This window comes from Dipodomys ordii, unplaced genomic scaffold (genome assembly GCF_000151885.1).
Source record: "Dipodomys ordii isolate 6190 unplaced genomic scaffold, Dord_2.0 Scaffold31, whole genome shotgun sequence".
Classification (NCBI taxonomy): domain Eukaryota; kingdom Metazoa; phylum Chordata; class Mammalia; order Rodentia; family Heteromyidae; genus Dipodomys; species Dipodomys ordii.
In genome coordinates this window covers 6,247,601-6,263,648 of record NW_012267247.1, presented here as the reverse complement: position 1 = coordinate 6,263,648, position 16,048 = coordinate 6,247,601, and the positions used below count along the sequence as shown (strand labels likewise).

Sequence of the window (16,048 nt, the reverse complement as noted above, 5' to 3'; positions counted from 1 at the left end):
GGTGCTGTGGCTCAAGCAGTAGAGCGCTCACCTTGAGCTGAAGAGCGCAAGGATAACGCCCAAGCCCAGAGTTCAAGCCCCATGACCAACCAAAAAAAAAAAAATAGGCCAGGAGTAGTGGCTCACACCTGTAACCACAGTTATCTAGGAGGCAGAGAGCATTAAGTACAGCGGTTCAAAGGCCAACTCAGGCAGTAAGTTAGTAATATTCCATCTCAATAAACAAGCTGAGCACTGGTAGCATATGCCTCTGGTCCCAGCTACTTGAAAGGCATAGTTAGGAGGATTAAGGTCCAGGCTGGCTTCAAGCAACAACAAGAGAACCTATCTGAAAAAATAACTAGAAGCAAGAAAGGGCTGGCTAAAGCGGTGGAGTGCCTGTCTAGAAAGCACAAGGCCCCGCATTCATATCCCAAATAATAAGTACAGGGAGTATATAGCTGAATGGTAGAATGCTTACCCAATGTTTATAAGGCCCTAGGTTTGATTTTCAGTACTGCCCCCCAAAAGTAAACAAAGAAACAAACAAAATAAACCCATTACCTGCTCAGGAGAAGCTTGACTTTTACTAGGTACTGTAGGTTAATTTACCAACGATAAATTCCTTTAAGAGGGATTTCTAAATTAAGGGTTTTGAAGATTTTTAAGGCTGCTGAGGTATAGTTGCCAAATTTCTCTTACCAACAGTTGTCCTGATTCACACTCTATACCAGCAGTCTGCTCTCTTCCTTACACGGGGATAGGATGATCATTTTAAGCGAATATGACAGATGCAAATTCAGTATTTTCATCTGAAATCATGAAATTATTTATGCTGAATATTTTTCAGATCCATACTGGTAAATGTATTGGATACATTGCCTTCATATATATATATATATTTTTTTTGGGGGGGGGGTCTAGTCCTGGGGCCTGAACTCTGGGCCTGGGCGCTGTCTCTTAGCTCTTCAGCTCAAGGCTAGCGCTCTACCATTTGAGCCACAGCGCCACTTCCAGCTTTTTTCTTTTTGCTTATGTGGTGCTGAGGAATCGAACCCAGGGCCTGAGGCATGCAAGGCAAGTGCTCTACCACTGAGCCCCCTTCCCAGCCCTACCTTCATATATTTTTATAAATTAGCTGTCTTTCTAAAATACTATCTGGAAAAAGCTCTTCTTAAAGGATACTGATTCCTTTTTTTGTTGTTGTTGGTCATGGGGCTTGAATTTTGGGCCTGGGCGCTGTCCCTGAGCTCTTCAGCTCAAGGTGAGTGCTCTAACACTTGAGCCACAGTGCCACTTCTGGTTTTCTGGTGCTTAATTGGAGATAAGAGTGTCATGGACTTTCCTGCCTGGGTGGCTTTGAACAGCAATCCTCAGATCTCAGCCTCCTGAGTAGCTAGGATTACAGGCGTGAGCCACCAGCACCCAGTTTATTTTTCAAAAAGTATAAGATTTTTCCTTTTTTTCCCCTTTCTGAGTTAGTCAACAAATATCTGTAATATTCCTTCTCTGTGCCCAACACTGAAATGTCCAAATTAATTGAGAAAAGAAAGCTTCAGTGACTTGCTCAAGGCCACTCAGTAGTAGGGCAGGGCCAGTGCTGGACCTATTTTAAGGTGAATGTGGAAAGAAATGAGAACCAACAACGATCCAGGAGAACTGGGCCTGATAGAGGTAGGACACTGGACACATTGCACAATCTTGTTCTGCTCTGAAATATCTCCTCAGTCATTTATGAGTGTTCCAAAGCTCAACTGCACCAGAGTCTGTTTATGCACATCTGCACACCCCCACACAGGCTGTAAGGAGAAGAAGCGTGCCCACACCATGGCCCAGGAACCTGTTAGGAGTCAGAGAGGTCACACATAAAGGACACCTGTTGATGTGTATGATTTTTGCAAAAAGCCAGGGTGTCACAGTACTGTTAGAAGGCCAAGTGTAAAAATCCAGGTTCATCAGATGAGGCAGGGCACAGCTGCACCGAACTATGGCACCAAAGTCATATTAACACTTAGGAAAGACCTGGGGCCTAGCCAGCCATAAGCCAGCAATGGAGCCTGTAACATAGCCTGGTGGGTTAGGCGAGATGGAAGGAACTGAACAGTTATGAAGGCAGCCATGTCTAAGTTATTCCAGAGTCATTTTGGGGGTGAAGAAGTGAATCCCACACGAGAAAGGACAAAGCAAGAGGGGTGCTGGGATGGAATGTAGGCAAGCTCTCTACTACTAAATTTCTCCCTCCCCACTCCTTACACTCCTAATTTGACTCTTAACACTGGCAATTAAGTACTGCATCAAGAAAAAGTGAAGTCTGGAAAGGGGGTATTCACATAGAAAAGAAAAAGAATCTAGTTTGTTTCTCTATAATCATTATGTCTGAAGAATACCACCATTAGTATTCAAAGCCCTAGTTCTCATCATTCAGGAAGTTTCCTCCCCTGAAAGGTGATTCTTACTCAGCTCCAACCGTGATGCTTTGGGAACAGGAAAAGTGTTTATAAGGCTTGTGCTCTACCACTTTGAGCCACAGCTCCACTTCGAGTTTTTGAGTGGAGATGAGTCTCACAAGGACTTTTTCTGCTCAGGCTGGCTTCGAACTGCAATTCTCAGATCTCAGCCTCCTTACTAGCTAGGATTACAGGTGTGAACTACCAGTGCCCAGCTTCCTAGAGATTCTTTGTCAGAGGTTCATCATTCCCACTTTCCAGAGGAAGAAACTAAGGCTCAAGACTAAGTGATGGGACCAAAGATCACTCTTCGGTCTGTATGAAGTAAGACCACTGCGACAGAGTTTTGGCCAAGTCACTTTGAAGTATATGGTCGATGCCTACACATATCAGAAGCCGCCCTGCCACAGGTGAGAAGCAGTTATCTAACCAGGAGAGTACTTAAAAACAAAACAAAAAAGCAAGCAGTTAGAATGAGGTGTAAGTTACACACCATAAAACGTATCTCAAGTAATTTTTAAGATGGTGAGGAATGTGAACACTTATGGAAATACAAGTGTTCTGCAAAAAGGAACCAAAGGTGGTTATCATCCAAGAAGCCCCATGGGAGCAGGGCCTGGGATGCCTACCTTGGATTCCATAAAGCCGGTTGAGGCGTGACCGCCGGGCTTCATCGGTGTAGGGGACAGCGAGCCAGGGCATCTCACTGAAATACTGTTTGAACGACTCCTCTGATCTACAGGGAGACAGATGGAAAACAAGGCACAATTATCCAGTGTGCAACCACCACCTGGTCCTCTCACCAGTTTCCCAGGTTGCTACGTCAGAATTCCTAATTCTGGTGCTTCCTCTGATGTCAGACCATGGATGGTGCTATCCTGTCCATTCTGGTACTCACCAAGAAGCAAAGGCCTCCACATTGCAGGCAGAGCCAAAGGAAAGTGGCCAGTGAGTCATGTCCTCACCTGTGTCCAGACGACTACACTCATGCCCGAGACTTTCCTTTTTCAACACAGACAGGCCAACTTTTACAATGAGCTTAGAAGTACGCACTGTCCCATGCTGCATGATTTCAAATTTGCATAGGGAGCGGTGATATGTACAGGATCATACATTTAAAACCAAGTGTATGATTGCATGTGTTAGGAACTCTAGGGAAAACCAATCTACTCAAGTAATAGCCAATCAGAGCATCCCTGGGGCTGTGCTCGAGGGTGGGGAATGATCAAGAAGGGAGTACAGAGGAATCTTGTGGGTGCTGATTACACGGGTAGACACAGTAGATAAAACAGTTTAGTTAAAATGTATAGAATGTATGGTGTTGAAATTAGATTTCAATAAAGGCGATTTAAACTGGAAAGCTATTTAAAACTTTCTAAAAATGTGTGTGCCATGTGGCATGCCATCAGGCTTGCAGCCCCCCCTTCCTCTCCACCCCCACTCCCCAGGACCACAAAGTAATTAACAGCATGGGAAGTTCAACAGGACACAGTAATGGGCAAAAGGCCTCTGGTGTGCTGGCATCTCAGAGATCCTCCTGTGAACAGGGCCCTTAGGAGGCAGAAGCATCTGGCAACTAAGTCTGGATTGGGGCCAGAGTTCTGAGCTAAAGGATGCTCACTGATGAGTAAAACACGACAGGAGGAAAGAAGTGGGTGAAACGAAGACCGAAAGGACTTGACTTCCTCAGGGAAGAACATCCCCCACCCTCCACCCTTGTTTTTGTGATTATTTATCCATTCAGGTCCAAATGGTTCTAGCCAGAGTGTGTGACCAGAGCTACCAGAGCTAAGGAAATGATTGCATATCCATCCAAGATGGATGTCACATTGCATTAGTTTGTGGCTCTCTTCCATACCCCTCTATATCTTTTCCTCATGATTTAGAAATGGAATAAAATGGAAAACACATCCTAATCTCAAATAATCCAGGCTTGGACTGGGACATGTTTAGTGTTTCCAGCAGTAAGAGGTTTTTCTAGGCTCCCTTCAGACAATTAAATGAGTCTGACAGGAAATGTATTGGCCCCTCTGCCAATAATCCCATCTCCTACCCTCCATGCTCCACAACAAGAAAGTAAGCAATGTGAGGCAAAAGGTATGAGTGCTAACCACGTATGCAGCAGTTACAGGACAGTCACTTCATTGGCACACATTACCTGTCTGCACTAACAAAGATGATCTCAAACTGCTGGCCTGCCTCCTTGATCTTCCGGTAGGATTCCACCAGCACCCTGGTGAGGCTTCGGCAGGGGGGGCACTGAAAGACAAGAGCAGGACCAATGATGTGCTATCAGGGGCCAGATAAGCAAGACCCAAGTAGGACTAACCTGTAGACTCAGTTCATAAGAGAAGAAAATAAGCTCATCTCTCTTCTTGGGGAGAATCCAGCCCGGGCTCTGCCCAGCCCATACAGTATGTCAGGAGGCAGCAGTTAGTATAGTTCCTTAGGGACCCTTAGAGAAGCTCATCAGAATGGGCTGGAGAAGTCATTGTCTTGCTGCTGTCATTGTGCTTATTGCCTACCAACAAGGTGCAGAGGACAAGAAGGCCAGGGAATACCTGCCAAGTGTTCACCTCTCCAGAAGCCAACCACAGGAAGGCTTGGTGCATCCTTCTGCCTGAACTAGGGAGGGACCAAACACTCACCCAGTGTGCGGAGAAATAGACTCCCACGTGAGACCCCTCCAGACTGCTGCTCTCCAACGACTGCTCGTTATTTCTAAGCAAGGGCCCGGAAATGACTTCCCTGAAGGGCTTAGGTCCCCAAGGGAATTCCAGACCTGAAACAAGGCAACAGAGGGCAAGAATGTCAAGGCTTCTTTGTGATAGCCTGGGACTGGGAAAGCCTTCTGGCTGCAGGTGCAACCCCATGATCAGATGGCATTTGTAAAGACAGTCACAGGACCCTCAGTTAACAAGGAAACCCAAGTGGGGACTCATCCAAAGCCAAGCAAGCCCTGCTACCATTGAAACAGTGGTCCCTGGCCTGGATGAGCACAAAACCCACCTCCCAAGGGCCATCTTGGGATGCAGAAGGAAGGCTTCAGATGTACAATGAAACAAACAGAACAGACTCCACAGGTAACTCAGAGGAGGTAAGCCAATCCCAGTCCCGGCATCTTAGTAGTTCTTAAGTCTGATTGTACATTTGAATCCACTGGGGAAACTTCAAAAGAGAATGCATTTGGGGCCTGATTCTCAGAGATTTGGATCTGGGCTGGGACTTGGGGAACCAAGTGAGAACTTAAGTTTCATGAACTGTAGAGTGAAACCTTCCTATCCTCTATGCTGGACATATTCTGAGACATTTAAGCTCCAGACAGGAGAGTAAATAATAGGCTCCCAGCACAACACAGCAGTATTTTCTCACTGGGTGGTCCGAGGCCCACTGCCTCAAAATTGCCCAAGGGGATGGGCAGAAGATGGAAGAGAGAGGCAGGGACCAGTTAAAAGCAGGTGGCAAGCCCACCATGAAACAAAAGAATACAAACCTCTCTGGAGGGGGGGAGGAGTAGGACCGTTGTTAAAACTGTCAGAGGGGAGGGAAGACTGTATGTTAAAGGGATCAGCACTTAAACCTGAAAAGGAGTTGGTTCCATCATGCCCTGGTTTTTACAGAGGGTAAATTTTTCTACATGGGAAGTTTTTTTTGTTGTTGTTGTTGTTGTTTTCTGGGAAAATGGCTGACCAGGGCCAGGGCTTCAGTTCTAACTGGATTGGTGGGAGAAGGGAGATCTCTTGTCACTTCAATACGCATGGACAAAAGCAGATCCTTGTCAGCCACTGGGCAGAGGTCAGAGCAGCCTCCTCGGTGTGCGGCCTTGGCCAGCTGGCCAGCAAGTCTGTAGGACTTAGGCAGCACCAAGAAATAAGGTGCGTGCATTTGGCACAAAGCCAGGAGAGCCACAAAGGGACTGTGACTTTGCTGTGGTGAGACAGATAGAACACCTTTAATCCCCAATCCTCAGGTCAAAAACCTTTTTTCATGTGTATTCTGCCAGCACTGGGGCTTGAACTGGCTCTCAATCAGGTTCACAATCTGTACTCTACCACTCCAGCCACACCTCTATTTCTGGCTGGCTTTTGGCTGGTTCAATCTGAGACTGATTTGTCTTCCTAGGTTGACTTTGAACCTTGATTCTGGAATCTCAGCCTCCCAAAATGGCAGGATTATAGGCTTGAGCCATCTAAAGCTTTGAAAGCTATGCTAGTGCTCAAAAAGTTTTAATATTTCAGATTCCAGATTTCTCAGATGAAGGATGTTCAACTGATAGTCTCTGCAAATACTTCAAATCTGAAAAACTTCAAAATACAAACTATTTCTTCTTTCAAGCATTTCAGATAAGTGACAGCTATATTTAAAGAGGAAAAACAAACCTTCCTCTTTGCCTGCCTCTAGCTGCCAAGCGTCAACCACTGCTGAAACAGCACAAGAGGTCAGTGTCTGAGTTCTTGTGCTTTTCAACATACTCCTCGGCCCTCCATGCTGAACTTCCTTTTCCAGAATCCATCTGCTTCTGCCCATGAGTTAAAGGCCCCAGGAGGGACATTTGGATCCCTTTAAAAATCTTAACCATGACCAGGAGAATACCATCATTTCAACAAGACAGCATTCCCTAGCCAGCCAGCTCAACCACTTATGTATATCACACTAGTATCCTCTCCACCAACGAGGAGGAGGAGGCCAGGGCTGGTAAGTGGGGGAGTCTGGGGATTCGAGCACAGAAGAACACAGCAGGGCTTTACCTTCTGGGTCATCTCGGATCACCAGGAGGCCGTTCCTGCACACAACCTTTCCAGTGGTGGCATCTAGGAAAATGAGTGATGGAATGTTGGAAATTCGGTATTTGTTCCAAAGTTTCAGCTGTAAAAAGAAAAGTTAAAGAATGTAAGTAAAGCCCAATCAAATCAACTGTGGAGGTCTTTCAAGTTCCGTGGGCCCCAAGAAGGATGCATGAGAACGCAATGGAGTATAAATAAAGGAATACCTGGCCCAAAGCTGGGCTGCTGGGCAAAGGAACGGGTTAACTACAATCTCACATGGTCCCTGTGGTCTGTAGAGTGCAAGTCCCACCCAGGTTCAGGTAATGACAAAGGTGATGGAGGATCATGCTTCTCCCCCTCTGCCTCATGGGCATACTATCTGAAAAGCATGAACAACATGGCTGCTCCTGGGCACAGGAAGGACAGGGCAAGGAGGTGTCTGAGGGCAACAGGCCTCAAGAGGCAGGCTGAATGAAGCAGAGGGTAAGGCATGCATGACTGTGTCACCCTAAGCAGCAAGGGACGAGGCAGAGCACCTGCCAGGAAACAGTAGGTTTCCCTGCCTCTAGATACCTGTTTCTTGGCAGGAAAGGGGGCCTGTCTCAAACTGGATGGGCCCTGGCAGACAGTTTGCAATGACTAGTACTGTCACTCCACAGAGGTGTGATTCCGGATCCAGACCAAATATGCTCAAGAGAAAGAGTCAACAATAAGTAAAAATGTCCTGCCACTGGTATAAGAGCCATTAATTAGCTGTGCAAGAGAGAAGAAAAGGAAGAAGGAAGGAAGGAAGGAAGGAAGGAAGGAAGGAAGGAAGGAAGGAAGGAAGGAAGGAAAAACTAAGATGACTTAACTATAATTATGGTTGAAAAATAATTCTTGAAGGGAGAGAAGTCATCATTGGAAAAAAATAAAAACTACAGTAACCTACAAACATTACAGTAAAAAAAAAAAAAAAAGTCACCCATCCATGATTCACCACTTAGTGAAAGCTTAGACCATTTTTGGCAGTCCTGGGTTTTGAACTCAAGGCCCTGTGCTTGCTAGGTAGGTGCTACATCATTGGGCTAGACCATAGCCCAACTTAGGTTCCATCAGTGTGTGTGTGTGTCTCTCTCTCTCTCTCTCTCTCTCTCCTGGCTTGTACTCAGGGCCTGGGTACTCTACCTACCACCTGAGCTACAGTTCCACTTCAGGCTTTTTGGTGATTAATTTGATGAGTTTCACAGACTTTTATGCCTAGATTGGCTTCAAACTGAGATCCTTAGATCTCAGCCTCCCTAGTAGCTAGGAGTACATAGGAGTGAACTACAGACACCTGGCTTGAACTGGTCAATTTTGAGATAAGGTCTCGCTTTCTGCTGAGGTGCCTGGACTGAGATCTGCCTATTTTAAGCTTCCTACTACAGCTGGCATGGCAGGCATACATTGTCCTATTCAGTTTCTTCTGTTGCAATAGGGTCTTCCAGACTTTTCTGCTTGGGCTGCCTGGATGGGTTGGCCTTGAGGTGTCCATTGGACGTACAAGTGATTTCAAGTAGGTACCTAGGATTTATGAATCTAGACTCTGGAGAAAGGAAGGTCTCGAGATAGAAATCAAGGATCATTAGTGACTAGATGTTTTAGGAGGGGACATGACTGAGGAAGAGATCACAGGGCACAGTCAGTGACTGCAGACACCGAGGGCTGAGGGGTGCTAGAAAGGCATGGAGGGTGGAGAGAAGAGAGCAGGCAATGGTGTTAGATGCTGCTGCACAGTGTCAGTGGGGCTAGGGGGAGTCAATGGTACAGGAGGAGGAATGGGCACAGTCCTTTCCAGTATGTGCCCCAAGGGGCCCTGTCCCAAACTGGAGCCCTCTTGCCAAATAGGACCCATCAAGAGGAGAACAGCAAGAAAAGCCATATATATAGAGATATAGATGTATATCTATCTATCTATCTATAAATATGAGAAGGGGCTGAAGGAATGATCATACACAATTTTCCTCAAGATTTTGCTGTAGAGGGGCCAGATGTAGTAGGGTATGCCTGCGTTTGCAAGCTGCAACTTCAGGAGAGAGAGGTTAGGAAAATTGGGGTTTGAGGTCAGCCAAGGAAAGAAGTTATTAAGACCCCCATCTCAATAGATAAGCTGAGGGTAGTGGTCTACATCATAAGAAGTAAAGCCACTCAGGAGGCAGAGGACGAAGGATGGCAGTCCCAGGCCAGCCTGGACAAAGCTTGGGACAATATCTGAAAAACTGAAATCAAAAGAACCAGGAACACATTTGTTGCTCTAAGGTTAAATGATCTTTGCTTTCTTAGAAGAAATTTTCCTTGGTCCTGTGTATTATTCAAGGATTATTAGGATCATATCCTCCCTGGGGTTCAGACAAGTAAAAAGAACACTTTGAAGAGAATTCTTTTTGAGTAACTAAATGTTTCCTAAAGCAAACTGCAGCCTGTGAGCCTTAAATAGAAAGGTGGCAGGTACCACATGATTACAATAGGGTGGTTCGAATGTAGGCACCCAGATTACACATGCAATGTATTTATGTGATTAGGGTTTGAACTCAGGGCCTTTCGCTTGCCAGACAGGTGTTCTACTATTTAAGCCATACTCCCAGCCAAACAAGATTGATCTTTTCTCTCAGAACCTTCTTTGGAGAACTAAGAAGCTAACTTGTACAACCCTTAACTTCCCTCCTCTCTAGATGGGCTTCTTTTTTATGGGGTCTAGGATGATAGTGCGTGGGTCTTGGCATGTGTCTTATCCATCACATCATTGTTTGCTGGTGGAGTGCCACTGATTTAGTGGAAATTTTGCATTTGGACTCAAAACTGGCACTAAAGAGTAGATCTTTTTATAGACTAACCCATCACCCAGTAACTTTATATGACCATGATTTATTTAGGAACTTATTCATCAGTGAGCTCTGTTCATGATTGACATGGACTTTTTCAGGCTGCAGCATCAGGGTTACTCGGCTCCAAAACAGTGGATGGCACAGAATGATCACTGTGGCTGGTGGCCCTGCAGGTTTCAGTGCCTGTGTCAGAAAGTGCCCTTTAGGATGGAGAAATCATGGAGGTCTGTGCTGAGGATCTTCTTATTCTGACTGGTCATGGGAAAATCTTGAGCTTAAAGAATGACTCACCTCTGTGCCTTAAGGTAAAGGATGCCAAGTCTACCAATGGTTCAAAAAAGCCTCAAAAACAGGGGCTTCACAACCATTTGGGGGTCACTTTTGGAGATAGAGCTCTGGATATTTTTTACGAGAGCAAAAGGCACACACACGTGCGTGCGTGCATGTGTGCGTGCGTGCGTGCGTGCGTGTGTGTGTGTGTGTGTAATTTCCCAGAGTTCACGTGACTGCCTTGAAGCCTGTCAGTGGAACTTGCTTGACTGCATGCTGTCCTGGGCCCCAGATAATGCCCCCCACCCTTGTGTTAAGAGTTCATTTTAGCCGGGCGCTGGTGGCTCACGCCTGTAATCCTAGCTACTCAGGAGGCTGAGATCTGAGGATCACAGTTCAAAGCCAGTCCGGGCAGGAAAGTCCATGAGACTCCTATCTCCAATAAACCACCAGAAAACCGGAAGTGGCGCTGTAGCTCAAGTGGTAGAGCGCTCGCCTTGATCTGAAGAGCTGAGGGACAGCGCCCAGGCAAAAAAAAAAAAGAGTTCATTTTAGTGCAGATCTTGACCTTGACATTGACCTTGACTGGCAAGAGCTATAATCGTGTTCTATCTTTACTCACACAATTAAAATCTTCTTCAATACAATACAATACATCATGTGTTTGAAATCTAAGATACTGGCAGAATGAAGAGTGAGCAATAAAATCCCACCATCCCACTGCTGCTGGGGACCTGCTGGCTTCAGAGTTGTTGAGTGTCCCCAGGGTCCAGTCCACCCTTTCTTTATCTTTGGGTTGGTAATATCAAAGCACCCAGGGCTGAGAGCTAAACTGCACCTGTCTTTAAAGCATCCCCAAGAAACAAATTCATGTTCTTCCTTGGTATCACATTAGAGCTAGGCTGGCCCTCTACCAGTGATCCACCTGCTTCCCTCAACAACCCCATTAGAGCATTTAACCACTAAAATGCTTCCTTACCATCTTCGAGGTCTCTCTCGGGAGAAAACATGGTAGGGTTGGAAACAGGCTTCAAGGGGCTGGGCCATCACTCTGGCCCTACACCTTACTAGGTATCAGTGGGGAAAGAAGAACCAGATTTCAGGCAGTTTTCATCCCCCACCTAGCTCAGTCACATCCATGTGGCAAGATAAGCATGAGAGTGAGAAGAGGCCATGTGAGTGGAGACACTAAGCTCCTAAAAACACTGCACACATGGGACACATCATTAACACTGGAATCTTTGCTTATTTCCCCCCTTTTGTCAGTCCCCTCAAAAACCATTTCTCTGGCAACAATATTTTACAGCAAATCAATCAACTGCGCAGTTAGTAGGCTGTAAATGAAACGACTTGGGAAATGGGTATTTCCTTCTGAACAAATGGTGTTTTTCCACAACACAAAGATACTTGGGGGCCTGTTTTATGGGATCTGTTCGCTGCTCTCTTCTTTCTTTATTGCCTTCCTCTCCTTTGTAGATTTCCAGATTTTAAAGGAACACCCATTCTCCTTTGTAGATTTCCAGATTTTAAAGGAACACGCAGTTTTATTTTATTTTATTTATTTTAGTCTTTGGAGACAAGGTCTTGCTATGTTGAACTTGGCAGGCTCCACTTAAAACTACTGAATTCAAGTGACCCTCCTGCCTCATCAACCTGAGTAGCTGGGACTTCATACAGCTGGCCATGCCTGGACTAACTGGAAGTATTTTTTTAATTGCCTCTGTAGCTTTTGCTTTCCGCTCTACCTAAGAGAATTTAGACACGACATGTAACTCTGGAAAGAATTTCTTTTTGGTTTCCTCACTTCTGGCTCGATGACTAAAGCGTGAAATACAACACAGTGTAGTGCAGCAGGGCAGGCTGGGAGGAAAAGGAGCTGAGTCAGGTTCTTCCCATCCCCACTGCCTTTGAACCTGAACTCAGAGACTGAATTGAGGGCAAGAGCTCATGTTCCACTGGATTGGGGAAGAGTTTCAAAAAAGGCCAAAGGTATCATAAGCACCTTATAAGGGCTATACCACTGTAGGGAAAGCCAAGTGCCTTATATACCTCACATTTGCTTTTATCTCTGCAAAAAAGTTCCACTTAACTAAGGCTCATTTTAATGATCTCTTTGACTCATTGTACCTACTTCTTCCAAGCTACCCAAAGATCAGGTGACCCCAATAGAATATATCATAGGAAAACCCTGACCCAGAAATCTAAGTATGGATATAGATTACTAAGCCAAATTTGGAAGCAAGTCAACAAAGATGACAGAGAAGAGAAACAAAGCAACTACAATATTCACTCAATTTGGCAGAACTCAAAAAGGATGACAAAATGGGCCATGCAGGCTTTCATTCCTGGGCCTGGAGGCTATTTCAGATTCCAAGGTTGTGGTTGGAACACTCATTCATCCTCGGGATGCTGGCCAGAGAGCCTTTGTATAGTGGCCACAAAACAATGAAGCAAGTATCACAATGGATGGGATTTGGGAGCAGAGGAGAAAGCTGAGCCAACATGCAGGCCGGGTGGGATTAGTCAGCACCCACAGATGCCACAGGGAAACAGACTGGTGATTTCTGAGAAGGCCCCGCTCTTGACGGCGACACAGGATCTGCCTCTCGGGCCGAGGACTGAGGCTTGCACTCGATGGAGAAGCTTAGCTTTGATTTCTCAACAGCTGCTGCAGATCTGTGTGATGAAGCCAAAGCTAACACAGATGGAGGGTTAATCAGCGAACTTCTTGGCCAGGTCAGCTGGAGCCTTCTCAGGCAAACTATCCCTGCCCTCCCACCCAGTGCTGACCCAACAGTCAAAACCACCCTTTCTTTCTGTGAGCAGCACTGAAAAACAGAACCTTAAGTGTCCTCATGTTTCCTAAGCAAACATGGCCAAAGCCCATTACAGACACACCAGAGGAAAGTACCTCTGTCCCACCTCTAATGTCATTAGCACATTCTGTAGCTTGACTGCCTGGGTCTAAGTCAGCTCTCACCACCTCATAGCTGGTAATCTCAGGCAAGCTACTGAACGTCTCTCTGCTTCTTCATCTGCAAAAGTGGGATAATAGAACCTTCTCTCATTGGGCTGTTATGAGGATGAGTTACATTAAGTGTTCAGGCAAATGCCTCGCACAGGGCAGGTGCTATATAATACGTTTGTGTTGTGCTATTGTTCATATAGTTATAGTTGTCACCCTGGCACCCTCTTCCAAAATTGTCCCTACGGCTTTATCCTTACACCCGCAGAGATCAGGCCAACATTTTGATCTCCATGTTCCTGTAACATGATTCCCAGTGTGCGGAAATTTTCATAGACTGGTAGAGTTGAATGGCCAAACACAAGACCTAGAACACTATGTGTTCAATCAATAAACGATAAGTAATTAATGCAAGGAGGAGGAAGGGACAGCGGGAGGGAACACTGTCCTACACCGCCTAGATGAGACATTTGTCTAAGTAACCAGGTTCAACTATTTAAATGGCTTCTTTTCCTAGATCCTTGGGGGACCAGAATGTTCTTTAAAGTGCACTCCTTATACGGAGTTATACATAAGTACCAGTAGAATCAGGGCTCTTCTCTCATTATCTAACAGTGTCTCTGACCTCTGGACCCTACACACTTCCCCATCCCTCTGCTTGGAACTGACACGGGAAACCAGCCTGTCAGAGTAAGGAAGAGATGCAGTGGGCGGGGCCAGGCTGGCCACAATCATCAAGAATTCAAAATCCTCCCGGTGGATTTGCAATAATGACACTGGATTTTTTAAACACAAGATCTTGCTAAGGTAGTTCAGGTTGGCCTTTCAACTCTCAAACCTCCTGCCTCAGCCTCCTGAGTGCTGGGATTACAGGAGTATAGCACCATGCCCAGTGGACCCTGAATTGTGTGTGGCATGCTATTCTTGGGGCTTGAACTCAGGGCTTGGATACTGTCCCTAAGCTTTTTTGCTCAAGGCTAGCACTCTAACATTTCAGGTCACACAAGTAAGCACAAGAAGGTTAAAAAAAATACTAAAGTGAAGCCAGGTATGGTGACATACGTATATAATCTTAGCTACTTAGAAGGCAGAGGTAGGAGTATCATAGTTTTGAAACTGGCCCAGGCAAAAAGTATGAGACCTAATTTGAAAAATAAACTAAAACCAAAAGAACTGGGTTTGTGGTTCAGATGATATAGTAGTTGTGCAAGGACATGGGTTCAAACCCCCAAAACTACAAATAACCAAATCCAACCACAACGAAAGAAAAACTATGGGGGAGAAGGATGAAAGGGGTGAAATTGATCAAGATACATTGTATACATAAACTGCTTCCTTGAATGGCAGCTCCTTTGTACAATTAAAGATAACTTTTAAAAAAAGAAAGCCAAACCAGAAGCAATGTTCCTTGTGGCTCAGAGGCCTGTGTCTGGCCACTAGCACTAACAGTGGGGTACAGTTTTGTTACCTGGTGGTGAAGGCTACAGTAGAATACTGGTGAGGATGGAGCGTGAAGTTGGGGAAGAGACTGTATCCCAAGTGTGGCCAGTGTTGGAAAGCAGAGGAAACTAAATGAAGATATTCAGAGACTCCTCCTGCCTTTTTAGAAACACAAGGAAAGCAACTTAGCTACTAAGCTCCTTTCAGAAAGCCTCACCTGCACGTCAATTTCCATCATCAGCAATTATAAATGAAAAAGATTAAAGGAGTGGGGCCGTGGCCACAAACACAAAGGCAAATGTGTACACGTTTTCTTCCCATCCTTTCAAAAGTGCTGCAGTGCAAAGCATCTCTGAATTCCTCCACGTCACAGCTGGCTTGCAGAGCCAGGCTCCCTAACACTTGGAAGTTGGTATCATTTGTAACACCCATTAAGAGATTCATTTGCTAAGCCATGCAACTTCCTGTCCTAATGACTCCCCCAGCCAGGAGCTGAGCAGTTTGCTGGAAGTACAAAGTAGCATATGGCCACCACATTCTTCCCAGCCAGCACCGGAGACAAGGGGAAGGCGGCTGGGTTTCCCCACGCTGCAGTTCTCACAAGCTGACAGAGGGATTTCCTACAGCCCATCTGCTCCCAAAACCTCCACTGGGCAGAGTGGTTTGGAACAGAGGGGTGCCTTGTAATAACAGGCTACAAATAGGGAAGATCCAAAGAAGTGACTGGGAGTTTTCCTATGAGAGGGGGATAAAGAGCTAGAGTGGAGCTGGACTCTGAGAGACGTGTCCCAGCCCGGAAGGCAATCACTTCAGTGGGGAGTCAGGGTTTCTGTGGCTCCGGTCGCTGTGCATCCTTCTGCTGAGAGGACTGGATGGGAGAGAGTTCAAATGTGTTCACATTCACTGTGAGCAGTGCCTTTTTTCCTTGAACACTGGGGACCTTGATCTACAACCTTCTTTGAGAGACATGTCACCACCCAACCCAGAAGATTAAGGTCACACTGATGAACAACAAATTCTGAGTGTTTTCACATGAGATCTCTACAGGGCCAGGAGGTTAAAACAACGCTGAAAGGCGGAGAAGAAGTGTAGGTATAAGCCATGAGACGGGGGAGGAGGAGGGCCAGCTGCCCCTGCTTAGCTGAAAGATGATGGTAGATGTTATTAACCTGCCCCAAACAATCCATCCCCTCAGTACTAAATTTAAGGTGACTGAATTTGGTATCTGACCACAGCTGAAAGGAGTGTGTGTGTGTGTGTGTGTGTGTGTATATATATATATATGTATGTATATACACATGTATCTGTCTTCTCTGCTAATTTAAAAAAAAAAAA

The 16,048-nt window shown here is 45.7% G+C and overlaps 1 protein-coding gene across 1 annotated transcript in view; it reads right to left on the bottom strand.

Moving 5' to 3' along the window:
* The window catches only part of Nxn (nucleoredoxin), a gene marked incomplete at its 5' end in the record, with an annotated part of 138,319 nt that overhangs the window by 15,354 nt on the left and 106,917 nt on the right, over window positions 1–16,048 (bottom strand). The window contains 4 exons of the mRNA XM_013016301.1: window positions 3,056–3,162; window positions 4,585–4,685; window positions 5,075–5,208; window positions 7,175–7,292. Coding sequence (XP_012871755.1) covers window positions 3,056–3,162; window positions 4,585–4,685; window positions 5,075–5,208; window positions 7,175–7,292 — 460 coding nt within the window. The remainder of the gene's footprint in view (window positions 1–3,055; window positions 3,163–4,584; window positions 4,686–5,074; window positions 5,209–7,174; window positions 7,293–16,048) is intronic.